Source organism: Prunus mume, linkage group LG8 (assembly GCF_029339155.1).
Source record: "Prunus mume cultivar Tortuosa linkage group LG8, ASM2933915v1, whole genome shotgun sequence".
In the NCBI taxonomy this organism is placed as follows: domain Eukaryota; kingdom Viridiplantae; phylum Streptophyta; class Magnoliopsida; order Rosales; family Rosaceae; genus Prunus; species Prunus mume.
This window is the reverse complement of record NC_142705.1, coordinates 23,885,426-23,912,418: the sequence shown is the minus strand read 5'-3', so window position 1 is coordinate 23,912,418 and position 26,993 is coordinate 23,885,426. Positions and strand designations below refer to the sequence as shown.

General features: G+C 38.5%; 3 protein-coding genes across 10 annotated transcripts; all 3 read left to right on the top strand.

Annotated features, from left to right (window-relative positions):
• Positions 1-3,509: 3,509 nt before the first annotated feature.
• LOC103338956 (apyrase 2) lies at positions 3,510-7,178 on the top strand. Its single transcript, XM_008242229.3, has 7 exons — positions 3,510-4,640; positions 4,766-4,858; positions 5,291-5,496; positions 5,657-5,748; positions 6,054-6,271; positions 6,381-6,570; positions 6,691-7,178. The coding sequence occupies exons 1-7, from the start codon at positions 4,119-4,121 to the stop codon at positions 6,801-6,803; spliced, it is 1,434 nt and encodes a 477-aa protein (XP_008240451.2). The 5' UTR covers positions 3,510-4,118; the 3' UTR covers positions 6,804-7,178.
• A 570-nt stretch (positions 7,179-7,748) lies between these two features.
• On the top strand, positions 7,749-15,309 carry LOC103338954 (Tetratricopeptide repeat (TPR)-like superfamily protein). 8 transcript variants are annotated; one of them, XR_016122833.1, is made up of 8 exons: positions 7,749-7,977; positions 8,074-9,956; positions 10,770-10,997; positions 12,894-12,967; positions 13,065-13,175; positions 14,164-14,231; positions 14,744-14,785; positions 15,006-15,309. XR_016122833.1 is itself a non-coding variant. In XM_008242228.3 (2 exons), the coding sequence occupies exon 2, from the start codon at positions 8,076-8,078 to the stop codon at positions 9,867-9,869; it is 1,794 nt and encodes a 597-aa protein (XP_008240450.3). In that variant the 5' UTR covers positions 7,750-7,977; positions 8,074-8,075; the 3' UTR covers positions 9,870-10,210. The 8 variants fall into 8 exon arrangements, 1 of the variants encoding a protein (XP_008240450.3); XR_016122832.1 differs by lacking the exon at positions 14,744-14,785; XR_016122831.1 differs by lacking the exon at positions 14,744-14,785 and having other exon boundaries at positions 7,751-7,977; positions 14,949-15,309.
• A 2,122-nt stretch (positions 15,310-17,431) lies between these two features.
• LOC103338953 (NAC transcription factor 47) lies at positions 17,432-19,544 on the top strand. Its single transcript, XM_008242227.3, has 3 exons — positions 17,432-17,892; positions 18,017-18,327; positions 18,578-19,544. Exons 1-3 carry the CDS (start codon positions 17,727-17,729, stop codon positions 19,256-19,258), a joined length of 1,158 nt encoding a protein of 385 aa, XP_008240449.2. The 5' UTR covers positions 17,432-17,726; the 3' UTR covers positions 19,259-19,544.
• The last annotated feature ends 7,449 nt before the right edge of the window (positions 19,545-26,993 follow it).

Below are 26,993 nucleotides of genomic sequence, written 5' to 3'. Positions count from 1 at the left end.
ATGTACATAGTTCGCCAGAATAAGCTTTGTTCGCAAAAAGAGATGTTCTCATTATAATAAGTAGTTGTGATTACATTGTACATAAGGGTTGATCCCAAATAGAGGGGGAAGAAGATGTCGAATACCCCTTCAAAGTGGAGAGTGGTCTCCCTTTATAGGTAGGTAAGGGAGAGCCCTCACGTCTTGCAATATGTCGATGTGGGATTCTTGACATTGCATCTAGTTGTTTGGCCGGTCATGGTACCAACACATGGTGTTTAAAGGTTTCAAAGAGAGAACTAGCGAAAAGCATAAAGTTGAGGCTTGTGATAACAACTGGGAGAAAGTGTTTAGTCATTGCATGTCGTGGATAATCCTTGTCTAAGAGATTTAGCCATAATGGTTTTGGTGGGCGGGAAGATGAGAATGTGGAAGAAAAACTTGAAGTTGATAGCATGGTGTTTTTTAGTAGCTAAGATTGTTATCTCATAGTAGTTAGGAGTCATCTTTGCCTGGGCAGGTAGCTAATGGGTGGGATGCAAACTCTTACCACGAATCCATAAGGCCAACTGCTCTTACCATGCATGATAAAGTTGAGAGAGTGTCCATTGTCATGGTCACACCTTTAGGCCATCCGTAACCTAATTAACATTCTTGCACTAACCATTCTATGTAACCTATTCAGAAGTTTTAAGATATTGGATCCTAAAGTCATTCGTACATGATTCTTCACTCTCATGTCATTTAAATTGGAACAACTTATCGTCCAAAACAGGTGAACATCATATATATAAAAATATTTCTACACTCGCCAACAAAAAATAATGCAACACTTTGCCAACGAGGTCTAGCATAGTGGAAGAAGGCCTTAGCTTGCAGCTCAATAGTCTTAAGTTTGAATCCTCATGACTCATTGGCAGTGTGTTGAGAAACCTCATGCTCCTCCTCTGTGGTTTAGAATATAAATAAATAAACAATGCAACTTTTATGAGGCAATATATCTCTCTTGCTTGAAATGTGGATTTTACAAATTCGGTATGTTTTTCGAGAATCAAATATGGCAGCTAGGAATTGGCTTCCATTGGACATGAGAAGAACAACATTATTTTTATTTAATTTTTATTTTTTTGAGATAAATAAGATTTTCATTAAAGAACTGGGAAAATTACAGAACTTGCATTACACAGCAGCCCCTGAAGAAGGAGGGTTCCAGCCAACTAAATCAGTACAAATTCACAACACCTCATACATTCTATAAACAATGAGCCTAAAAAATCAAACAATAAAACAAACTGACCAGAAACCAACTCATAATACAGAGCAACATCAACAAGCAATAATAGTGCCAAATCGGAGTCTAACATCCGACGAATTCGCTTCATAACGCTACTGAAATGAGAAGGAGAGAGTGCCACAAAGAGACAGAGCATACCACTCAATTTCTCATGACACTAATCAAAGTATCAAAGCACCAACTCCTGTCTGGCAGGACTCCAACAACCAAACTATGTGCAATCAACGAATTGAATGACTTCTCCTCCTAAAATTAACCCTCAATCCTCATGAAATTGAACCCCTAAAACTGTGAAGTAAATATTCTTTCCAATCAACATGACATATTATACAAATACCTATAGAGCTTATTTGGAGAGAAAAACTCAAAAATAGTGACTTGTCATTTTCTAATTAGTTTCTAAAAAGATTTAACACACCTAAGAACCAATTAGAAAATGACAACAATTCTTTATTTTTCCTGTAGAAATTTGGGGCAAAAAGAAAATTGAGTTTTGAAGAGGTGCCCAGGTTTTTCAAGAAAAGAGGTAAAAAAAGCTTTTGAGAGAGATTGTATTTGGTTTTGTGATTTTCTTACTACATTGGCCTTAAAATTAATGTATGATTGTAAGAATTTAGAGATCCTTAGACAATGCTCATTCTAAGAGTGTATTCAATTGAGATTTTAATAGATTGTAATTACATGATTTTAATGTAATGGATTTCAGCCGGATTTGTAATTATATGATTTTACTCATGATTTTAATAGATTGCAATTACATGATTTTACTTATGATTTTAATTCACTTATGATTTTAATAGATTACAATTACATGATTTTACCTATATTGCTTGAACTTTATCACCCATCATCATTCACCTAAATACATAACCTGAAGGAATATACCCAATTTTTAGGATGTAGATATCCAATTTTTAGGGTTAATATAAAGATGGAGGCACAGTAACCATCAAAGGTTAGTCCAGGGAGAGTACATCGACATCAACAATGTAACTCCCAACATAGCCACAAATGGCCAGAATGAACGTTAAAGAAACACAACACAACGAAACTAACAATAGAAATACAAAAGCAAAAAAGGCTAGAACAATGCAAAACCGCCAACACCTAATGTAAAACAAGATAGCACCAAGAAATACAAAATAAAGAATCCTAGCCCAAGCCCATGACTACTCCTAGTTTTTGTCAAAGCTTGGACCAAAACTGTGGAGTGAAAAAAAACACCTTGCACCTTATCAACGTTTCTTCTAGATTATGGGTAAGGCTTCTTCTTTCTTTTTTTTGTTTTGTCTTGGTCCCAAATGTTTTGGGACAGTGAATTAGAAAAAATATTTAGCCATGTGCGCTGTATGTGCAGTAGCTACGCATTAAAAAAATGAAAAAAAAAAAAAAAAAAGCCTCTTTGAGGCATTAGATGAAGCAACTTGTGGGCACACCTGTAGAGTTGTGGAGGGTTGTAACTTCTTGCGAGGAAATGTTTACAATGAGCAAGAGATTCTTTAAAAAAAAAAGTATCGAAAATATAATTTTGCTCCAAATAAGCTTGTCTACAAGGAAAGAAGAGCTATTGGAAAATGCCCATTAGCTCCAGAAGAGGCAATATCATCTTTCTTGTTAATGTTTCTTTATCGTCTCTTTTATGAAAAGTTTTTTTTTAATGTACAATCGAAAGCATACAAAAATAGTGGGAAAAAAAAAAGTATGAGAGCATATATGAGAATCATGTATAGGAAGATGAGATTTGTTATGTGATTTGGTATTTATATCACACACTTAAAAATCTCATACAATACATCATTTAATGAAATACCTCAAAATCAGTAAGTTTTTGAATACCACGATACTTTTTCTTATCTTTTAAAAGTCCTAATTGAATACCACCGAACTTGTATTGATTAATTTAAAAATCATAATTGAATACCACCAGATTTTTATTGATTACTTAGAAATCTTAATTGAATACCGTCGTACTTTTAAGCTTCAAAACAATCCAGTAAAATCACAATTGAATATACCCCTTATCTTTGTTTCAAAAAAAAAAAAACTTTGAGAGAAATGTGGGTTTGAAACCATAATGAAATTGGTAATGTAAAGTGTAATGTATGACTAAAGCTGGCCCTATACGAAATACATAAAGAGGAACTTTACGGGAAATATAAGAAATGTGTATACTTTTAGGAAATTCGTTTTATTTTTGTGTATACTTTTACTTTACACAAAGAGTTTTTCTTAAGATTAATTATTTGTTTATGGTTACGCAATATTTCATATTTTTGTTTTTTGTTTTGGTCGTAAAATTGCAGCTATAAAATTCTAGGCTGAGGGTGAGGCGTGAGGGGTAATGTTGGTTCATTCATCCCAAGTCCGCAAACATCCCAACCCAACAACCATTGCTCTCGTCTCTTGCACTCTGCAGACTCTGCACTGCAGTGGCCTCTCTCTATATATATGTATGTATATGTATAGATTCTGGGAAGCAAAAGGCAAAAGGCAAAAGGCATTGTAGGTTGGGGGCTGCCTGAAACTCCTTTGCTTATCAATTCCTTTTGTACACAGAGGAGAGGAGATAGATAGACTGAGAGATTTAGATCCCAGGCAGAGCAGTCTGTAACTCGAGTGGCGGAGTGAGAGAGTTGGGATTATTTGATCCCAGGACTAATACTCCAATCTGGAGCCGGCACAGGAAGGGAAGCAGCAGCCCCTCAATCTCAACGGTCAGATCCGATACAGATCGCCTTCGTCGGCTGAACTGCTCGAGGCTCAGACTCTGATCCAGAACAATTCTCCACCGTCCGATCATTCCCATTCCCAGCACGACCCCCTAACCGACTACTCCGACAACAAGATGCTCAAGCGTCCCGGCGGAAGAGGAATCGGCATGGGCAATCCCCAATACGACTCCTTCTCCGACAAAATGTACAGATACAGGAGCGTCCTCCTCGTCATCTCTGTCCCTCTCCTCCTCCTCACCATGGTCCTTTACGTTATGCCCGGCGGCGGCGGAGGCGGCGAGCTGTCCACCACCGTCACCACCAATCGCAACCACCGCAAGCTGCCTCCCAAGACCTCTTATGCCGTGATCTTTGACGCCGGCAGCTCCGGCAGCCGCGTCCACGTTTTCTGCTTTGACCACAACCTCCAGCTTCTCCCCATCGGCAAGGATCTCGAGCTCTTCATTCAGGTCACGCCTGGCTTAAGCGCTTTTGCCAAGGACCCTCGCTCTGCTGCCGAGTCCCTCACTGAGCTTCTCGACAAGGCCGAAAGCGCTGTCCCAAAAGACCTGCGCTCCTTCACTCCCGTCCGCGTTGGGGCTACTGCTGGCTTGAGGGCTTTGGAGGGCGATGCTTCTGACCGCATTCTCCAAGCCGTATGTATCTCTATCTTCTTCTTTGTCTTTCTTTTTCCCCTGAATCTGGTTAATTTTTCTGCCATTCATCTGCATTTCCATTTTTGAAACTCAATTGACATAGTTGTTTGTCTTTCTTTCGAAAGGTTCGGGATCTGCTGAAAGAAAGAAGCAGCCTCAACTCCAAACCCGATTCCGTCACTGTTATTGATGGAACTCAAGAGGGTTCCTTCCAGTGGGTATGCTAGGAATTTGTTTTGTTCTTTTTTTTCTTCTTTGAATTTATGCACTCATTTATTTCACTTATATACCTTCCCTTAATTGCTTCTGCCTTCTGGACTCTGCTCTCTGGGTATCTGTGAAATATCTTTTTTCACAGAATAAAAATTGATAAAGATTCGGAAGTCTGAATGCAATTCCTAACGATGAAACAATGGTGTTTAATGTTGTTTATTTTATGGCAGACAATGGAGTATATTAAACAATCCAAATTTTTTTTTGAAAACCAACTTATGAAATTGTTATCTGTGAAGCATACATAAGTAAAGATGGAGAGAATAACACCCACGATTTGGGGAATAATAGCCATACTTGTATGTGCATACTTATCCATAACCAAGAAGAAGAAGAAGAAAAAAAGCAGTCATTGTTTTACATTCTCTTGTCTTCAGGTGACAATAAACTATCTACTAGGAAATGTTGGGAAGAAGTATTCAGATACTGTTGGTGTAGTCGATCTTGGGGGTGGATCTGTTCAAATGGCTTATGCCATTTCAGAGGCAGATGCTGCAAAGGCACCGAGGTTATCAGATGGAGATGATTCGTATGTAAGAGAAATGACTCTTAAAGGAACAAAATATAACCTCTATGTTCACAGGTTTTTCTCTTTCTTCCTGCTTAATGATGTCAGGATTTATTTTTCTGGTTTCATTGTTTTGTTTTGCATTCATTTATTTCCTCGACATCATTTCAAATGACATAACTCTTATAGGATTGTGTGACTAGGTTAATTGTGTTTTAATTTTGTTTTTATGCAGTTACTTGCATTACGGGTTACTAGCAGCTCGAGCAGAGATTTTAAAGGTTTCTGATGATTCTGGCAACCCCTGTATCTTAGCTGGATATGATGGTATGTTGATTTGCTCTTTCTTATAAATATATCCCAAATTCTTGTTCTTCATCACTTTAGCAGAATCATCTTTTATACTTTTATACTTAATTGCTGCTGCATCTACATTCTCTAGAATATCAAAACTGTCATAATTTATAGGTCTTTAACTCCATTGACAGTATTCTATATTTCAAATGAGTCAAAAATCATCATATGTGGGTGGGCAGCTCTATGTGAAGTACAGGGCATTGAAATTTTTACGTTCTGGTTTTGGATTAGTGCTTAATAGGCTGTTTGTTGGGAAATTTTGGTATGTTGTTCAGGTTCTTACAAATATGGAGGACAAATTTATAAAGCGTCGGCTTCCTCATCTGGATCAAGTCTTGAGGGGTGCATGAGGGTAGCTATGAAGGCACTCAAAGTAAATGAAGCAACATGTACCCACATGAAGTGCACCTTTGGCGGGGTATGGAACGGTGGAGGAGGGGATGGACAACGGAACCTTTTTGTAGCTTCATTTTTCTTTGACAGAGCTGCTGAGGTATTTCATCATTCTTGATTTTTATATGTTTTTGTGTAATGTGCATGAAAAGTTTAGGGTTCATCTTACACAACTACATGGTTTTGCTGACCACATATTATATATGCAGGCTGGCTTTGTTAACCGAAACGAACCTGTTGCCAAAGTTCGCCCTGGGAACTTTGAGGAGGCAGCTAAGCGTGCTTGTGAAACTAAACTTGAGGATGCTAAATCCGCTTATCAAGATGTTAAGGAGGACAATCTGCCGTTCTTGTGCATGGATCTTGTTTACCAATTTACATTGCTTGTAAATGGATTCGGTAGGTTTCATTCAATTATGATTTAGCTAATTAAGCAAGTTGACAATGACATTTCATCTAAGATAAAATTAGATCTGAATTCTAATACGTCAAAACTGGTTGCATCTATATCTTAAACAGGTCTAGATCCGTGGCAAGAGATTACATTGGTGAAGAAGGTCAAGTATAATAACGCCTTGGTTGAAGCAGCATGGCCACTAGGCAGTGCCATAGAGGCTGTGTCCTCGTTATAATTGCAGGTCGCATTATCTGCTAAATCACCTCTTGCAAAGAAATTCAGTGGCCTTTTGAGTTTATGGCGACCGGTGGTCTTTGAGCGGCACGATTGGTAATGCTCAGAAGCCGACCTCATAAACTGATATTAGGTTGATTTGGGAATTGGATTTGGTCTATATTTTGGGAATAATGAGAGAATATAGTTTAATTTGTCTTCATTTGTAATTAGTTCAGACTTACAATTCTTGAGATAACAATTTGATTCAATTAGTTGTGTTAGTTTTGTCGGCTGAGTAAGCAAAATGGTATCACCATTCGTTCGTGTGTGTGGGGCTGTAAGAGACGGATTGTTCTTCCTAATTTATGTCTACCATAACCATTGAGTTCGTTTCCTTTGGTTTTCTTTCTGCTTACGTGAGGTGGGAAATACGTCTAGTGAAGAGTGAAATGACGCAACTGTTTAATGTGACGCTGTGCTGAACTAGCTCATTTCCCTCTCAGATTATAAAACAGCCCAATGCTAATATTCTCACTTCCATTTTCTAAATTGTAATCATCACTTCTGTGAGTTGAAAAATCATAATATTTAAAAGAAAAAATTTGTTACAGGAAAAAATAGAACTCTCATGAAACCAACACGATGTAAAATATCCATACTAAACCAAACCAAACCAAAATGAAAGTTTAGAATATCGACTCAAACTGATCCGTGCCCAAAGCATCAGTTAATATGTGCCCGAAGTATCAGTTATCAGTAGCAATTTTGGCTTATCCAAAATTTGGTATAAATTTGATATGATTAACGGGTTAAGCTTTCTCGTGAACCAAACTGATCCATGCCCAGGCCTAGTCGAGGATAGCATTTGGACTTGACATGGTAGAAGTGTCCTTTTCTTTCTGCTACTTGGGCCTTTGGCTTAGGAGTTGGTGGTGGGTTTGATCGCGGGCCATAGCAGAATTTTCAGCTGTGGGTGCGCAGAACAGAGAGCTTGCACAAGTTGCTAGTCAAGTGATGCATCATGCATATAATCTTAAGTTAAAAGTCCTTCCCACTGCCACACAGAGACTCTCGTCGCTCATTGATAGTGTATGAAGGCGAAGTCATTCAGAATTTGAGATATAAGGGCTGAAAATTTAGGATTGATTGCCTCTGCGTCTGCGTCTGCGCAATTGAAGGCCACCCGAAAAAAGGTACATCATATCCCTGTATTAAAGGATTAAAGGATTATTAAAGGATTGGTTTGGTTATTTTTACAAACAGTTGATAGGCATTGCTGTGCTTTGTAGAAATGCTGCGAAACATGGCCAGAATAAAATCCCTGTATACAATTTTTCTACATAAACCACCGCCTAGCCATGCCTCTGTTTTTATGTCCATTGCTGCTGCCTTTGCCTTGAAGCAAGTCCCAGCTTTATCTTCAGCTCCAACGCATTCTTTTACTCCGGTGGTCTTCCTTTGGTCTTCTTCTACTAGCAGCCCACACTCGAAGTTGCAGAGCTCAGATGATGGCAGTTCCACAGCTAATAGCAAATTTGTTGCCCGTCATGATGATGTTGACGACGACGACCAGGACTTAGACGACGTCGACTTGAGACTCTCCGGTTCACATAGGGGTGATGAGGGTCTTGCTGGAGATGTAAAAAGCATTGTGAATATATTAAGTCTGCGAAAATCGTTGGGGTCTGAGATGACAAGTAAGCTTGATGAATGTTGCATAGCAGCCTCATCAGAGCTGGTGGTGGAAGTTCTTTCACGCGTTCGCAACGATTGGGAATCGGCATTCGCCTTCTTCCTCTGGGCTGGAAAGCAGCCAGGCTATACTCATTCGCTGCGAGAATATCATTGCATGATCTCCATTATGGGCAAAATGAGAAAGTTTGACACTGCCTGGGGTTTGATTGATGAAATGAGAGGTTTGTCACTTGTCAGTCCTCACACTCTCTTGATCATGATTAGAAAATATTCTTGTGTACATGATGTTGGGAAGGCTATCAACACTTTCTACGCTTATAAACGCTTTAACTTGGTGGCTGGGATGGATGACTTCCATGGCCTTCTCTCCGCCCTTTGCCGCTACAAAAATGTACAAGAAGCTGAGCAATTGCTATTCTGCAACAGAAATGTCTTCCCCTTTAACACCAAGAGCTTTAACATTATCCTCAATGGTTGGTGCAATATCATTGTAAGTCCCCGTGAGGCCGAGAGAGTTTGGACTGAGATGAGCAAGAGGGGTGTTGTGCACGATGCTGTCTCATATTCATGTCTCATATCTTGCTATTCAAAAGCCTCTAACATTAACAGGGTGCTCAAGCTCTTCGATCGGATGAAGGCAATGAAGATCGAGGCAGATAGGAAAGTTTACAATGCGCTCATTTACGCTCTTGGAAAGCGCAGGCTCCTGAAAGAGGCTATCAATCTCGTGAAAACAATGCAAGACAAGGGTATTGCTCCCAATGTTGTCACTTATAACTCGCTCATCAAACCTCTCTGCAAGGCCGGGAAAATTGATGAGGCTAGACACATCCTTGATGACATGTTGCAGCGAGGCCATCTTCCCACAATTCAGACTTACCATGCCTTCTTCCGTATTTTGAGGACTGGAGAGAAAGTGTTTGAGCTCTTGGACATGATGAAATACACAGGTTGCCACCCAAATACTGATACCTACATAATGTTGATTCGAAAATTTTGTCGCTGGCGCCAGCTTGATCACGTGTTCAAGTTGTGGAGTGAAATGAGTGAGAATGGAGTCAATCCTGATCGTAGCTCATATATTGTGCTGATACATGGGCTCTTTTTGAATGGAAAGTTGGAGGAAGCCTACAAATATTATATGGAGATGAAAGAGAAACAGTATTTACCAGAACCAAGGACAGAAGAGATGCTTCAGTCATGGCTGTCTGGTAAGCAGATTTCCACATTCCAAACAACTGATAAAGAAGGAGATCAACTGGACTGTAGTCAGCCAGACATGAAAACTAGTGTAATATCCAATAAATCTCATCAGGAAAAAGATTTCCTTCGGCAACCTGAAACTAGGAAAGTTGTAAGGGAGCGGGGGTTTTCTTTTTGGGAGCAGTAGGTTGAAATGAAATAAGAAATCTCTGTGTACACATGGTCATGGCTGGTCAGCAACCTTTGGCATCAAGTTTCAATTGACTCTATACAGGTGCCTAACATTTTCTGTCACAATGTGCACTCAACTATTTACTTTGTTGTCACAAACAAAGAACTGAAATGTTTTAGGCTCGTGGATCAACTCAAACATGCTTTGAAGTCCAATATGGGTTTTGCCGCAAATTGGGCTGTAATTGGGTTATATCCTCTGTTAAACCGAGTGCTATCCTTTATTTTCTCAATGTAACTCATCCCATCTTGTGTTAACTTTCTTTTTTATACATATAATTTTTTTATTAAACTTTATATCCTACACTTCAAGTTATAAGTTTGAACAGAATATGGTTAGGAGAAGAGTCACAAGAGAGTGCAAAATATTGAGAAGAAAATTGAAACATAAAAAATCTATGTGCATGCATAACCACAAGAAACACTTCCACCGAGGTGTAGGGACCATTTACCGAGGTTCAAGTTATAAAGTTTGAACATAATATGGTTTGAATTATGTGATTTTGCACAAGGTTGTCTTGTACCATTTTAATCTCTAAGTTAATAACAAATATCTCTTGTGGATCATGGACGCTGGTAGGAGTTTTTGTTTTTTGTCTAAATTTTTTTCCTCCATTGTGTATTACCAGGAAGTGTGATTTCATTTTTGAATCTTGGTTTGCACCAATAAATGCCGACACTTTGTTGACTGTTTTTTGAAATCTTTCATGGCGATTCAAAAACATTATTTTAGTTTAAAATCATTTATTCAAGAATTTGGGATATATGTGTTAAGGCCAACACACCACCTAAACCGTAAATTCTAATTGCGATTCCACTGCTATATTTGAACTGACGTTATTGGTGTCTCGACCAGGACTGAGTCATCCTGCAGTTAGTTCACTGATATGGTCTATGCTGTTGGTGATGGCTGGTGGGTATGACTATACACACACTTGCGGTGGCTTTGTGGGCTGTTACAACTGACTGAGGGGCATCCTACAGTGGCAACTTCCTTGTAATTTCCCTGTAGCATACATTGGTGACAACCGTTGTGTGCTACTGTGTTGTATTTTTCTGGCAGTTGGTGACTAGTAGGGTACAGGTATGTATAGTAATGTGAAAATGGTTTGGAGATTATATTACTAGAAATGATAATTTTGGTATGTATTGGAAAGTCTTACTAGAAATTATAATCTCTACGTGGGCAAATTATATGTTAGTTGAAACACAATTAATCTCTATATGGGAAAATTACATGTGACTGTTATTTGTGATTGGAGTTTAGGAGTAGTTCTTTTAAAGTTATATTTAATGATTAGAGTACTGCTGTGTCGTAGTTTTCACTCCTGTTATGTCATGTTTTAGCTCTGTTTTGTAGTTATAGTTGAGTAGTCTAGCTTGTTCAGTGGACAACTTGTCCCCTGTTGTAATGTTCTTTTATGAATAATAGCATGTTTCTTATTATAGTGTTATTTGTGATTTGACTTAGGTTTTGTAATGGGTATAATTTTGATTTGACAGAAATGGTTTCTAGATTAGTTGTAGTTATCTGCCTTATGTAATTGGAAAAAGAATAATCAAAACCATCATGCATAGTTTACTTACTGAACTAGTAGCTAATGCCTGCATTTCAACCTTCAGGTATGAGTTGAAGAGAGAAAGTAAAGAGATTATTTGCAGTTAGGATTTCTCTAGTCTTTGTGGATATTCTTAGTAGTTTGTGGAAATCCCTTGCATGCATTTTTTTTACTGTTGTATATTTTGAGGAAAAATGGAATATTGACCTAGTTGGAGATCTTTGGATATTAAAGGTTTTTGGGGTTTGGGGCTTCAGTGTTATGGATTTATTATGAGTATTAGACAATTCCTTTATCACAGTTATTTAATGATCATCAATTGAAGTTATGGATGTTATTATATAATTGCTTGCATAATATGATCTTGATAATGAAAGTGTATATATACAGATCATGAAGTCAGTAAATGATCCTTGAATTTGAGTTTGTCAAATTACTTTGTAGTTGTTGAAATTACATTTACATAAGTCCTGAAGTTGCTTCTAAACTTACAACTGGTCAAATTGTTCGGAGTACTTCATAACAATTTAATAATGATGTTTTCCTTATTTAACACTTCATGAAGTTTCACAAATTTTGAGCGTGACACTTAGGTATGAGCAAAATTACACTGGCATTTGGTATCTTCTTCTTGCTTGCATATATAGTAATGAAGTTTTATCAAAGAAAAGTAGTAGTCCTGAAGTTGCTATAACCTAGACATAGATAGAAGAGTGTCAGGCTACATCCTTATCAAAGGAAAGGGAAAAAGTAAAGTGTAAGACTCCTGATCTCATATACAAACTTCCAAGGGATAGCATAAAGGCCCACTAACCCAACTATAGACTATAGAGGATCCCAAATAGTCCTCAAATCTAAGATGGATTACACCACTCTAGCCAATTGTAGTCAACTATAATTGTGTTACACAGGTCAAAGTTGACCTGTGTCACTGTCACTTGATGGTCTGATACGAATGATTTCTCAGTCTTTTTAGTCCACTAACTAGTAGTTTTACATGTTGGTAGAGGAGATGCGTATAGGTATAAATACACACGCACTTGCGTATGTGTGAAGTTGATCTTGATACTTCACATTGATGTTTCCTTGAAAATGGTCTTCAGCTCACTCATGAAAGAAATTTGTTTGCAACTCGGCGGGATTTGATTCAAGTCTATGGTACAACTCGAAGGGACTTTACCAACTATGGCAGCTGGTGTCTTTAAGGAAAGTTAATTCTGGTGTATCTTTCGTGTTGGCTCATTATCATAACAGTTTGCAATAAGAAATTGTTTCTAAACTGACTGTATGACGAAACTTTGGAGTTTTCTTAACTTTTAGTTTTATAGGTGTAAAATAGTAATGGATTAAAGAAAGTGTGTTTATCTTGAAATATGAAGAATATACTTCAAAGCTTCCCTCATTTCCACTCTTTTCTGCAGCATCCAATCAAATTAAATTGGTGCATAGGTGATTTTGTGACACTGTCTGGCAGACTGATGCTATAGTACTTCAGGTAATGCTCACCCGTTAAAGGACTGGAATAAAACTTTTTGCTTCTGTGCTGTGAATATCTGTCATAGCCTGATCGCGGTAAGTTATATAACATGCAGATTTTCGTGCTGTTAGAGGAATACTGAAACTGAACTTTTACCAAACTTTTGTTCACCATGGTTGGCTAATTTGGACTATGGAGCAGCCTTTATCAATTACTCATATTCACGGTTAGTGGACTGTTTTTTTCCACCACAAATTGATCTCTTTTTTTATATCATGTTTTTCATTTCTATTGCTTCTTCTTACTGCATTTATTTTGTCGTGATATTTTGTGTTGCATAAGCCTTTTTAATGACAATGCCGGCACAGCAGTACTGTAATATTTAGGAAGGTCAAAACTCCTATATTGTTGAAATAAGTTTGCATTTCCTTTTCTATAGTGTTTTAACTATGTGACGTAGTTTCTGGTTAGGCCTAGCTCATGTTGTATTGTCTCAAAGGAAAAAATTGGTGCATGAGCATTTGACATTGGATAAGCATTATCCATTAGATTAGGTGAACTGCACGTGGAAAACTACTGGGCGTCACAATCAAGACTTTTGCAGCTGGAAATCAACTTATAGTACTCATTCTTTTATGCTGTTCCATGCTTTTGACCAGTCCAATATGTTTTTTTTATGAGAAACAAAAAAAAAAACACTACCCCATTCGCCAAGTCAATTTATCTAACCAACTCAATGTGACAACCAATGACATTTTGTTTTAGGCTAGGAGTTTAAGTTGCTTCATGCATGCTGGGGTAAAATGTAAGAACTGAGACCGGGTGTTGCGGAAATACCCATCATTGACCTAATCTACACTAAAATTTTAAATTAATACAGTAGTGATAAAATTAATCACCTGGCATTGAAAGGGATCACTTTGGTGGATTTGAATGGGAATATCTGACGGAGGGCTGCTCATTCTCATTACTACTTTTAGGTTAGCCTGTTTTGTTTCCCTCTAAGTTTGTATCTGGGGAGCTATTTTTTATTTATATATTTTATATCACCACCTTAGCCATGGTAATTTTACACTCCTCACTTGGTTATTTAATCTGTCTTTTTCAGTCTAAGGCTCATGAGTATGGTTTACTATGTCAATTGTCACAAAACATTACGGTATGTTGGTTGGTTTCGGTCTTGCATTTTTGACATGTGAGTATTTGATTTTCAGGCGAAGAAGCCACCTGTTATTTATTTAGGAGAGGAATGGAGGCAGGGGAAGAGCATTTGAACTTCCAGGTACTTTATTTTTCATCACGCATGACCTAAAGGAGTACTCGTGCATAAAACCAAAGATAATGTGAAGCCCGTTGTGGGTTGAATAAAATAAAGCTCATCTTTGAATAACAATACTTTAATATGAGTAGTGTAAAATCATCTTTTTTGGGTTTCATTCGTTTTCTTAATAGAAAAAGTTATTCGTTTTCTTCGCAGATGCTCCCAAAACCTTGCATCATCTTATGACCACACCAATTTGTCCCTTTGTTTGGCTTCATACATACATACATACATACATACATACATACATACATCCATCCATCGTGGGAGCTCCCCAAATCTAGGATGCACTTGTTGGCATTTTCTTTTCCTTGTAGGGAAAATCATGGCGTGCTCAATTTGAATGCTAAAAGTTTTCAATGTAGTAGGAAATTATTATATACATATATAGGTATATGTTCCATTCTTCTTAGGTATAATTTCAAAGTAAACTAGGATTTAATATGAGCACAAAAACAAACAAATTGCTGCAGATCTAATGTGAGTCCACAAACTAGGGCTGCTGCTTTGAACTGGTAAATCTCTGCATTTTGCATAACTCAGTATTATTATGGTATTTCAATGATGAAAAATTTTTAAAAAAGGGCTGTGGACACTTGGTTTGCTATGGTTGGGACACGTGGCTTTTAGGGTTTGTAAACTTTGATGAAAGAAATATCATCCAGGCTGTTTTTGTAGGTTAGACTCTTGAAATTAGTTTGATGATTCGTATTCCTTCTTGTTTGGTATCCGTAGCTGTAACACTAAAGCTGATGAAAGTCAAGTCAAAATTAACAGTCGCAAAACCGCACGTACTCCTCCACGTGTGGTACCAAGGAAGGAAGGAACCAATTAAGTTGAGGATGGATTGATTGTTGTTGTTCTACATCTATGAATTATGTATGGGCTGCGAGTGTCCTTGTCAAGTATCTTTTTTCCATGGGATTTCCTTGCTGATATGAACTACTCGATGTTTCCATTGTTAAACAAATCACAATTTGTAGATGAATGAAATAATCGTTGATGAATGTGGAGCCTATAATACATCAACCGTTAAGATGAGTTGGGCGACTGACTGCAACATCCCTCCCTCGTGAAATGAATCGAAACTCGATGCGGTTGCTGCTTAACTTGACACTTAAATCATGGTCAAACTTTTAAGGAGGTGCACAATAAATGGACAAGTCACGCGGAAATGTGAATGCTTAGCTGGCATGATAGTGTGGCGTTGATTCAACAACTTAAGTTCACCTAAACCAAAGAAAATGTTCACCAAATAAATACCTCCAAAACTCCAAGTCTGTCTTTACTTAGCTACCTGCCTGCCTCTGCTTGACCATCTGAATTTCTTACTAGGACTGGTGAAGCATTAAAGAATACAAGTGAGTGGTCCCGACTCCAAATTACATGATTGAATTTGCTTCGTAAGGAAATCTTTTCTAGTTTGTTTTAGAATTTAGCTAGGACTGAGTTTCAAGCTCAACCACATGCTCGAAATTTCTAGTAAGTTTGTAATTTAGAGGAATTACATGCACTGTGAGAAGGGAAGCGCAGGTCCACTGGTCTGATACCAATGATGGAACCACGTTCAACCTCAACTCAAATGTACCCAGGGAACTATTCTTATTACTCAACAAACACAGTACAAATTACAATTCAACCTCTTAATATAGTAAATTGGCTAGATTGCGAAAAGACTAAAACACCCTTGGCTGGTTTGAAATTTGATTTCTTTTTTCTCTTGTATACATGCAGGCTTCATAAAGAATATTAATAAGAAAGAAGGAAGAGGAAGGAAGAAAAAAGGAAAGAAATTTGGTTCATGGAATGCCACCCACCACGTCTGTATCTGACAACTTTAATGTAATTTGCTTTTCAAAATTATTTGCATGATTTCCAGCCAATCCCATCATCCCAGATGCTCCATCCATTATTTTCTTGTGTTGTCTTCTTGTGTTGTTTGAGTACTTTGCATTTTGAATTGACATACTTAACATCACATTTATTATCTCCTTTTTGAAACTTCAAATGTATTATCATTGATTTTGAAGAAAAGCCATTACTAATTTAATCTTTATTTGTGAACACGAGTTATTATTGTTTTTGCTTTTTCCGTAGTATACATTATACAGATTTAGAATATGACAAATTAAAAGACTCGAGAAAGAGTGTAGAATGACAAATTGAGAGTACGTGGAATATCTAATATACGTAATGTAATTGAACGTATGCGGGCGATAAAAACGCCATATTAGACTATCAGTATGCCATAAACACTTACGCTGTCAAAGTTTGTATACCAAACTTGACAGTAGGCTTGTACTCGTGGCAAGCGCACGCAGGGAGTGATGGGGATAGGAATATTTCTATCTGCATTTTAAAAGTAACCTCAAAGTTCAAACGAACACTTGGAAAAATGAAAAAAAGAATAAAGTCAAGGTGAGATGCATTATTACGGCATGATGAAGATGATTGATGACTGGCGGGCATCACAGGAGGAGCTTCTGCTTGTGAACTGTGGGGCTTCATCATTATGGGCTTGTGGGCCTAGCTTCTCCAAACATGAAAGGACACGTGTCACGATTCTATCTTAGAAGAGGTTGATGATGTCATGAGAGATTAAGCTCATCCTTGGACCTTTGTCCAGCCGCCATGCATCTTCTTTATTCCGTTCCATGATATCTATCTATTATTTTGTCATCTCTCATCCCTCTTCCCTCTTCTCTCTTCCCTTTACGCGAAAACAAAACTTGGGAAGGACAAAACCAACAGTTCCATTCCCTTGGAGATTGGAGATTGGAGATTGGAGATTGGACCATGCATGCAGACATACATACATACGTTTCTGTTGACAAAACGATATTATATGACTACTATAGTGTAAGGAGAATCAAACTCTGGTGTAAATGGACGGATATATTGTAGACATACATACATACATACATGCATATCTACATACGTACGTATATGCCTTACAGCTGGCACACATACGACATCGGAGGGGAGCGTGTGGTGTGGGCCTCGTATTATATTTCTTTCAGAAAATGTAACAGATGATTTGTTTTTCCCTCACCATCATCGGCTATTCTATTCTTCATCCCAACCCCTTGGCCTAATCTCTTCTTTTTCCGCATGCCGACAAAAATCCACAACCATAAAAGCCCTTCGTTTCTTTCTCTCCCGAAAATTTCAATTCTCCTCGTCTTTAATTTCCAGTTTGTCTTGTCACAATAGGAGTCTAGAGAGGCGTAATCCCCCCCCTTCACTTAATTTCCACACCATTTTCCTCTCTCTTACATAGAGCCAAGGCTAGCTAGCTAGTTATAGCCTATCATATTTACCGAACTAAACTAAACCAGACAAAGCCAGCCCCTTGTATTAATTTTAAATCCGGTGCTCAATTAGTACATATATAGCAAATATATCATATATTTCGACTGAGCTTAGCTATCCCCAGCAGAAGGAAATACTTATTTGATGATGAAAAACCCAGAATCAAGCCTGCCACCAGGGTTTAGGTTCCACCCTACAGATGAAGAGCTCATCCTTCACTACCTTACAAAGAAGGTGGCCTCCACACCCTTACCCGTTTCCATCATCGCGGAAGTTGATATCTACAAGTTTGATCCATGGGAATTGCCAGGTGATTAATTAATTTCCTCATTGGTTCATTAGTTTGTAAGGTGTTTTTTTCGCATAACATGCATCTTTAAGCCATTAATTGCTAATTGCGCCTTCTTTATGGATGCTGATGTATCGTTAATTAGCCAAAGCTGCGTTTGGTGAGAAAGAATGGTACTTCTTTAGTCCTAGAGATCGCAAGTACCCGAATGGCGCGAGGCCAAACAGGGCAGCCGCGTCAGGGTACTGGAAGGCAACAGGAACAGATAAGACGATCGTGGCGTCATTAGGAGGACGCCAGAACGTTGGTGTGAAGAAGGCTCTTGTCTTCTACAAGGGAAGACCCCCTAAAGGCATCAAGACCAACTGGATCATGCATGAATATCGCCTTCCAGAGAATCCAAACAACTACACCACCACCAGCAAAACCATGAAGCTCAAAGATTTATCCATGAGGGTGAGCAACTATATATACCTTTTACTTCATTTAATTTAGAGCTGTTTGCATTACATATGCATTCCATACAGAGTCTAAATTATTTCCCCGATTTCGCTTTATATCATGAATCACGATGGTGTTTGAATAATTAACTAAGCATGCAGATCAGTTTAATTTAGAGCTGTTAACACTCTCTGTATATGAACTATACTTCGTGGTATATAATATGACCAATACGTACTCTTTCGTTGGGTTTTTTCTCTCCCAGTTGGATGATTGGGTTCTCTGTCGAATCTACAAGAAGTCCAACGTCTCAAGTTCAGCAGCGGTGCCGCCAATCGATCATGAAGAAGAAGTTGAAGAAGAAGAAGATTTTCTCCATGATGTCCTGTTACCAAGCCTGAAAAGTCCCCTTCCCGGCCTTGGTCACAACATGAGTACTGATAATACTGATCTCATGCCCCAGAAATCTTCTTCCTTCTCCAACTTACTAGACGCCATGGACTACTCATTACTCACTAGTTTTCTGGCGGATGGCCAATACTCTAACCCAACTGGAACCGGACTCCAATCAACCCCGAATAGGTTTCCCTGTTCCGGGACTACTGGTTTGGACCAGAAACCGTTGTTCATTAATGACTATTCCAATATCAGCAGCAGCAGCAGCAGCAGCAGCAAGAGTCATTTGCTTCAAAAGCTCCCTCAATTCAATGGTTTGAACTTGCCAGCAATCCCAAGCACCGAAAGCCGGCTCAAGCGCCATGATCATCCAATTGCAGATGATCATGGTCTACTATACCCGTCAAAGAAATACGTCAATTCTAATTGCAGTTTCAATCACGCAACGATTCAGTCCGACAATATCTCTCAAGGACACTTACTCAACCATTCATTGTTGAATCATCAGCAATTAGTATTGAGTAGTCCTCAGTTCCAGTTTCAAGGATAAAACCAAAATTAAATCAAAAAAATTTCCATTCATAAAGAAAAGGAAGAAAAAGAATAACTAGGGTTGAACATGCCAAACTTTGGTCAAATTGTACAAGTAGAACATGCTATGCTAGGGTTGAATTTGCAGATGAGATTTTCACAGTGTAGATATATAGGTACTCGGTATACGAATATTTATGAGATCAACTGGCAGGAGGATCTTCTTCTTCTTCCCAATTAAATGTGATTTCAATTCCCCATCTCAATCAATATTCAATCTGTAAAGTGTAAAAGGATTTCCACCACCGTTGTCTCATGTGGCACCATTTACCACTTTATTCAAATTGGGTTTTTTGAGTTATTTTTAACTTCAGGTTTTCAAAACTAGGCCTATCAAACAGATATTTTGAGCTTTCGACTCAAATTTAAGTTGGATTCAAATAGAATACCAAACATGTTCTTACTTTCTCTGTGTTTTACGACTTTTGGTGCCATCAACCTGGAATCATAGCCTAATTGGCCATGGGCAAAAAGGGTGAGCCCTCCACCGACCCCATTTCCACCATGGATGTGACTCTGGACCTTCAACGAGATCAGCTCACATCTCACCTCCAAGATTTTTAGGACACTGTTTCCACCATCAACGCTACGCTCGCCCAGATGGGTTCCAGACGGACCTCTCTGATATTCAGAAACTTGTCACTACCTTACACTCTCAACAATCCCAACATCGACCTTCAAAAATCGATGGTGGAAGAACTCCGATTCGATTACTGTGCCTCTAGTCTAGCAACCATTCCCCATGATTAAACAGAAAATTTTATCCAAATTAATAGTTTAAGTATAAAAAATAGAAATAAATTAAAGTAAATAGTAGTTTTCCTTTGTCATGGAAACGAGTGGAAGCAGAACTTGTCTTTTGCAAGCACTATTTGCCTGAATAGTAATAATGAAAAATGAGTAAAAATGCTCTTATGGTAGTAGGTTTACAGTGTACACAAGCATACCATCTCGATGATTAAGAAGATGAGGGAAAGGATGAAGCTAGTGCCTTTTAGCTTTTTTTGTTTTGTTTTTTGTTTTTATTTTTATTTTTATAATATAAATAGAAGCAATAGTTTAAGGGGGGGAAGTTTCTCTCATACACACAATACACAAGATATCATGAGAATTTAAACTCGAGACCACTTAGCTAGACCGCATTGATAGTGCCTATGCTTAAGAAGTGTTATATGTGATACCACAACCAATGTTTTATCTTCTCCCAAAAAAAAAAAAAAACCCCAATATTTCAGGTGTGCCCAATTATTTGTTATCTTGTTTTACTGGCCTAGCCTAAAAGATAGATAAAGAATGTTAGATTCTTTTGTATGAGTGAGGACATATTTCCAATTTCACTCTCATGGCATGGAAAGAGAGAAAAATATGGAAAGAGATAAGAGAGAGGTATGTCAGGAATATTTAATGTGGGGGCGGAACCAGGAATATTTCAACATTCAACAACATAATTAAAAACTCCTAAAAAATAACATAATTGAAAAGGTACATATTCAAGTTGTGCCCTGCAATTCTTGAGATAATTAAAATATTTTGTTAATGTATCTAGATCAATATTGTCAACAACTTTTTTTTTTCAATATATACAATCATAGAACAATATTTTCCTAAGGACAATGCTTGGCTCCTGGTATATCAGGAGCCATTCCTCCTCGACATATGTTTTTTTCTTTTCCATTTTTTTATTCTTTCACGCTCTTCTCACCCACTTGCCTCTCCTCTCCTCCCGTGCTCTATCTTCTCTCATCTCTCCATTGTTAGCTGATGTTACTAGTGACACGTGTCCTTGGTGAGGTGGCAAGTTTGTTAGCCCTTCACGTGCTTAGTTAGTCATTAAGCAATCTATTAAGCGAGTTAGCTAGCTATATAAGCTTGGGTGCATGGTTCATTTAAGAACTATGTAAAAACACAATTTCTGAGAATATACAGAGCTTTACTTTTCTCTCTTCAGCACTTCTTCTTCTCCATAGTTAACATGGTATCAGAGCTTCGGCTCTTGATCTCCGGCTTCGCTCCGCTGAAAAGCTTGATTCTGTACCTTTCATGGCGAGTTTTCATGGAAATTTTGTGCTGCACAATCTTGCGATTCTGGATGCGATTCTTTGCTTGTGTTTGAGCTTCTTCTTCGTTCAATAAATTCAGCTCTGGTATGAATTCTAAACTTGTTCTATGCATCGACATTGAATTTAGATCAAATGATTCAGTGAATTGAGGCATAAAGCTCCTATTACGGCACGAAGCCTATATTGAAGCACGAAGCTGTTTAATTTCGATATTTTCTTTTCACGAGGCACAACGCCATTGTTGAAGCACGAAGCTTTTATTGAGACACAAAGTGCAGATCTTGAGGCACGAAGCCCTGTTTTCTTGAAGCACATAGGTTTTCTTGCTTATATTTCATATCAGCAGTTGATTGTCAATCATGACTTTTCCGATGCCTAGAATTGAGGGTTTATTAGGAGTCTTAACCATTAAGCTGTCAGAAGATAATTTTGTCAAGTGGCAGTATCAATTGCAATCTGTACTACAGGGATATGATTTGTATGGGCATTTTGATGGCACTACTGTGTGTCCACCGAAATTTACCATCTCTGAGTCAGAGGGAGTCACAACAGAGATTACTGAAGATTATAGGTCTTGGATTCAAGTTGATAAGGCACTTTTAAGTCTTCTTATTGCCACATTATCCGATGATGCTATGGAATATGTCATAGGTTGTAAAACGGCAAGGGATGCTTGGTTGAATTTAATTGATAGATATGCCTCAGTTTCTAGAGCACGAGTTAATCAACTCAAGACTGAATTGCATACTCTACATAAGGGCAGTGATTCTATTGAAAAGTTCTTGCTTAAGTTGAAACACATTAGGGATCAATTGTCTGCAGCAGGAGTTCACTTAGCGATGATGACATTATCATTGCTGCACTTAATGGTTTACCTCCTGAATTTGACATGATTAAAACGGTGTTAGTAGCAAGGGAAACACCAATCAATCTCAAGGAATTCAGAGCTCATCTGTTGTCTGCAGAACGTAATATTGAGGCCAGAATTGTAGCAATGTCTCACTCTATGCATGGTATGATGGGTGTAACCTCCTTTGAATTGGGATCTTCATCTACTGCTAACAATGTGCATAGTTCTTCAACCAATTCATCTGCTACAGTGGGAACCATAACTGGTCCTTCTCAGTCAAATACTTCACCAACTATGGGATTTAATGCCAGGTTTCAGTCCTCCTCTGTGCCTCATTCTCAACCAACAATGCATTATTCTCAAGCAAGTCAGCCTACTAATTCACACTACAATAATAGAGGTCGAGGCTTTCATGGCAATAATGGTGGCCGTTTCAATTCTCAACCAAGGTCTTTTGTTCCCAAGTTTTCTTCTGGTCCAAAAACACAGGCAATTCCTGAATGTCAGATCTGTAATAAGAGAGGTCACACAGCTACAAATTGCTTTTATCGAATTCCTGAAAATTCTGCTCCTCCTCCTATTGTGGAATGTCAAATCTGTGGGAAACGTGGACATATTGCTTTAAATTGCTATCACAGAGCGAATTTTGCGTATCAGGGAGCCACTCCACCTCCTTCTCTGAGCTATGACTGCGTGCCTTCTGTGTATGCTCCTGATGATCTGTGGATAGCTGATAGTGGCGCTTCACATCATATGACTCCACATGTCTCCAACCTTATGACTGCTACTCCATACTCTTCTGAGAATAAAGTGACAGTGATGGCAGTGGAGAAGGTTTGGTTATTTCTAATATTGGTACTTCTATGTTGACAGATCTCCCTGGATCTTTACATTTAAATAATGTGTTCCATGTTCCTCATCTTGCTGCCAATCTCTTATCTATTTATCAGTTATGTCGGGACAATCACTGCAGGGTTATCTTTGATGAACACTACATCTATGTGCAGGACAAGCACACCAATCAGATCCTGTACCAAGGGCAGAGTAGACAAGGCCTCTATCCCATTCCTCAGTTTGAGAACAATGCCTCTTCTACTTCCCTAGTTCAATCTAATAAATCTGCCACAGCGTCTCGGCCTTCCCCAACGGCTTTTCTAGGACAACAAGTGACGTCAAAGCTATGGCATCTTCGATTAGGACATGTCTCCAATGAAGTGCTGCTTCATATACTTAAGACCTCTCAGATTCCTTGGCATGCAGATACTAGTTCTGAAGTTTGTGTTGCTTGTATTCAAGGCAAAATGCATAGATTACCATTTTCTCATTCTCAATCTACCACTATAGTACCTTTTCATAAGCTTCACAGTGATGTTTGGGGACCTTCAGCATGTATAGCAGTGGGAGGTTTTCGATATTATCTTACCATCATTGATGATTGTACAAGATACATGTGGATTTTCCCACTTATTAATAAATCTGATGTTTTGCCAACATTTGTCAAGTTTCATGCCTATGTTGTTAATCAATATCAAGCTCATATCAAAATTTTCAATCAGATGGAGGGGGTGAGTATACTAGTAAAGCTTTTCGGGAGTTCTTGTCATCTAAAGGTATTAGTCATCACCTATCATGCCCTTACACTCCTCAGCAAAATGGAGTTGCTGAGAGAAAGAATAGACATGTGATAGAGACAGCTATTACTCTCCTACAGACAGCTGAATTGCCTACTAATCTCTGGTATTATGCAGCAGCTCATGCGGTTTTTCTTATCAATAGAATGCCTTGCAAAGGATTGGACATGACTTCTCCATATTATAAGTTCTTCGGTCATCATCCGGTTTTAAGTGCCATGAAGGTGTTTGGTTCAGCTGTATATCCTTTGCTCAAACAGTATAATACTCATAAACTGGAATCTCGATCATCCCAATGTGTGTTTCTAGGATATTCATTGAGCCATAAAGGAGTTTATTGCTATAATATGCTCAGTCAGAAACTTCACATTTCTAGACATGTGATTCATGATGAGAGTCTCTTTCCCTTTAAGGTGTTAAAGTCACCTCCAATTTCTACTACAGTTGCTTCATCTAATCCAAGGCCAGTCAATATCTCGGTTACTTTGCCTCATACATCTTCCCAACAATCTACCTCTTCTGCTCAGTCTTCTATGGAACCTCATTCAGAACTTCCAATGCCCAATAATATTGAGCCCTTGGAGTTCTCATCAGGTTCTATATTACCTGTTACTTCAACCAATCAATTGGAGGTCGTGTTACCTATTCCATCTAACTCAAATATTCATGAGTCATCGGATGCCTATGCAATGCCTCTTTCTACTAATTGTCATCCTATGCAAACCAGACTCAAGTCTGGGGTTGTTCAGAAAAGACAATTTCCAGATTTCTCATGCTTTGCAACTATGCTTACTTCTGTCATAGAACCTGAGGCTCCAACTTATTTTAAGGCAGCAGCAGCTCAACCGAATGGCAACAGGCTATGGCAGAGGAAATTCAAGCTCTTCAATTACAAGGTACATGGAATCTTGTTCCTTCTCCTCCTGACAAGAATATTGTAGGATGTAGGTGGATATATAAAATAAAAAGAAATTCAGATGGAACAATTTCTAGATACAAAGCTAGGCTGGTCGCTCAAGGATTTAGTCAAGAGCATGGTTTGGATTATGACGAAACATTTAGTCCTGTAGTGAGACACACCACAGTCAGATTAGTACTCAGTTTAGCTGCTATGTTTAAATGGAATCTACGGCAATTGGATGTAAAAAATGCTTTCCTTCATGGGGAATTACAAGAAGAGGTTTATATGAGGCAACCTCAAGGTTTTACTGACTCTACATATCCTAATTATGTGTGCAAATTACAGAAATCCCTATATGGTTTAAAACAGGCACCGCGTGCATGGAATGCCAAGTTTACAGGTTATCTGCCTTCTTTGGGGTTTCAATCATCTCACTCAGATCCTAGTCTGTTTGTCAGACAAAATTCTACCTCTGTGGTTATTCTATTATTGTATGTTGATGATATAATCATCACTGGATCAGATACACAAGTGGTACAATCTGTTATTGATTCTTTGGGGGAGGTATTTGATATGAAAGACATAGGTCGTCTTACCTATTTTCTTGGATTGGAGGTTCATTATCAGGACAATGGTGATATTTTTGTCAATCAAGCTAAGTATGCTCGAGATTTGTTTAAGAAGGCAGGCATGGACACTTGTAAACCATGTTTGACTCCAATTAAACCTCATCAGTCTGTGTTGAAAGATGAAGGTACTCTTCTTTCTGATCCAACATTGTATCGAAGTCTTGTTGGAGCATTACAATATTTGACCTTTACACGACCAGATATTGCTTTTGCAGTAAACACAGTGTGTCAATTTATGAATGCTCCCACTGATACACATTTTGCTTTGGTCAAACGTATCTTGCGATATCTGCAAGGTACTCTTCAGTATGGGATCACATTCTCTCCTGGCTCTATGCTTTTGTCTAGCTATTGTGACTCTGATTGGGCAGGTGATCCTAACACCAGACGTTCTACCACAGGTTATGTTGTATTTCTTGGTGATAATCCAATCTCATGGTCATCGAAGAAGCAAGCTGCAGTCTCTCGTAGTTCCACTGAAGCCGAATACCGTGCTCTAGCCAATTGTGCAGCAGACATTGCTTGGATTAGACAGATAATGTGTGATTTACATATGACACTGCCAGAGGCACCTATTATTCATAGTGATAATATGTCAGCATTGGCTCTTAGTGTCAATCCAGTTTTTCACTCGCGTATTAAACATTTGGAGATCGATTATCACTTTGTTAGAGAAAGAGTTCAATGTCGAGATCTGGTTGTGCAATATATTCCCACAGATGGTCAGGTTGCAGATATTCTTACCAAGGGACTTCATAGTCCAGTGTTCATTCGACATCGTTCCAATCTCAGGCTAGGTAACAACCCAGCTGAGATTGAGGGGGAATGTTAGCTGATGTTACTAGTGACACGTGTCCTTGGTGAGGTGGCAAGTTTGTTAGCCCTTCACGTGCTTAGTTAGTCTGTTAAGCAATCTGATAAGCAGGTTAGCTAGCCATATAAGCTTGGGTCTGTGGTTCATTTAAGAACTATGTAAAAACACAATTTCTGAGAATATACAGAGCTTTACTTTTCTCTCTTCAGCACTATCTTCTTCTCATAGTTAACATCCATCTCTTTCCCTGCAACTCAGATATGGAAGAGAGAGAATGACAAAGAAATTTTTTCTCCCCCAAGTTCTACCATGTTCTTCCACCATTCCCAAAATATCCAAGAACTCCCCAATAAATAACTTAATAAAATTAAAAATTAAAAAGGAGAGAAATCAATACATAGTGTTTGGGTGATGATGATGGAGGAGGAGTGATTGGGTGATGGTGATGATGGAGGAGGGGTGATTGGACAGAGAATGGGGAATGGGGGGAGGGAGAGGTGACGTGGAGATGGAAGATGGTGGTCGACGTTGATGCCAAGGATGGAAGATGACACCAATGGGAAGAGAAATGGGCTGAAAATTTCTTCTAAAGAGTTGCGGGGAAAGAGACGGATACAGCAAGATGAGAGAAGAGAGAGTTGGAGGAGGAGATGAGAGTGGATGAGAGAGAGAGAGAGAGAGAGAGAGAGAGAGAGAGGGAGAGTCGGTGAAAAAAAAACATGTGTCGTTTTTTAAGGAGACCACATCATGTGTTGAGGAGGAATGATTCCTGATATATTAGGAACCAAGCATTTGTCCTTTTCCTAATG

Excerpts from the sequence above, each read along its gene's own strand:
- LOC103338953 (XM_008242227.3), top strand. The coding sequence starts at position 17,727 with ATGATGAAAAACCCAGAATCAAGCCTGCCACCAGGGTTTAGGTTCCAC. Across the intron at positions 17,893-18,016 it reads TGATCCATGGGAATTGCCAG|CCAAAGCTGCGTTTGGTGAG; the intron begins GTGATTAATTAA and ends ATCGTTAATTAG. Across the intron at positions 18,328-18,577 it reads TCAAAGATTTATCCATGAGG|TTGGATGATTGGGTTCTCTG; the intron begins GTGAGCAACTAT and ends TTTCTCTCCCAG.
- LOC103338956 (XM_008242229.3), top strand. The coding sequence starts at position 4,119 with ATGCTCAAGCGTCCCGGCGGAAGAGGAATCGGCATGGGCAATCCCCAA. Across the intron at positions 5,749-6,053 it reads TATCTTAGCTGGATATGATG|GTTCTTACAAATATGGAGGA; the intron begins GTATGTTGATTT and ends TATGTTGTTCAG. Across the intron at positions 6,571-6,690 it reads ATTGCTTGTAAATGGATTCG|GTCTAGATCCGTGGCAAGAG; the intron begins GTAGGTTTCATT and ends TATCTTAAACAG.
- LOC103338954 (XM_008242228.3), top strand. The coding sequence starts at position 8,076 with ATGCTGCGAAACATGGCCAGAATAAAATCCCTGTATACAATTTTTCTA.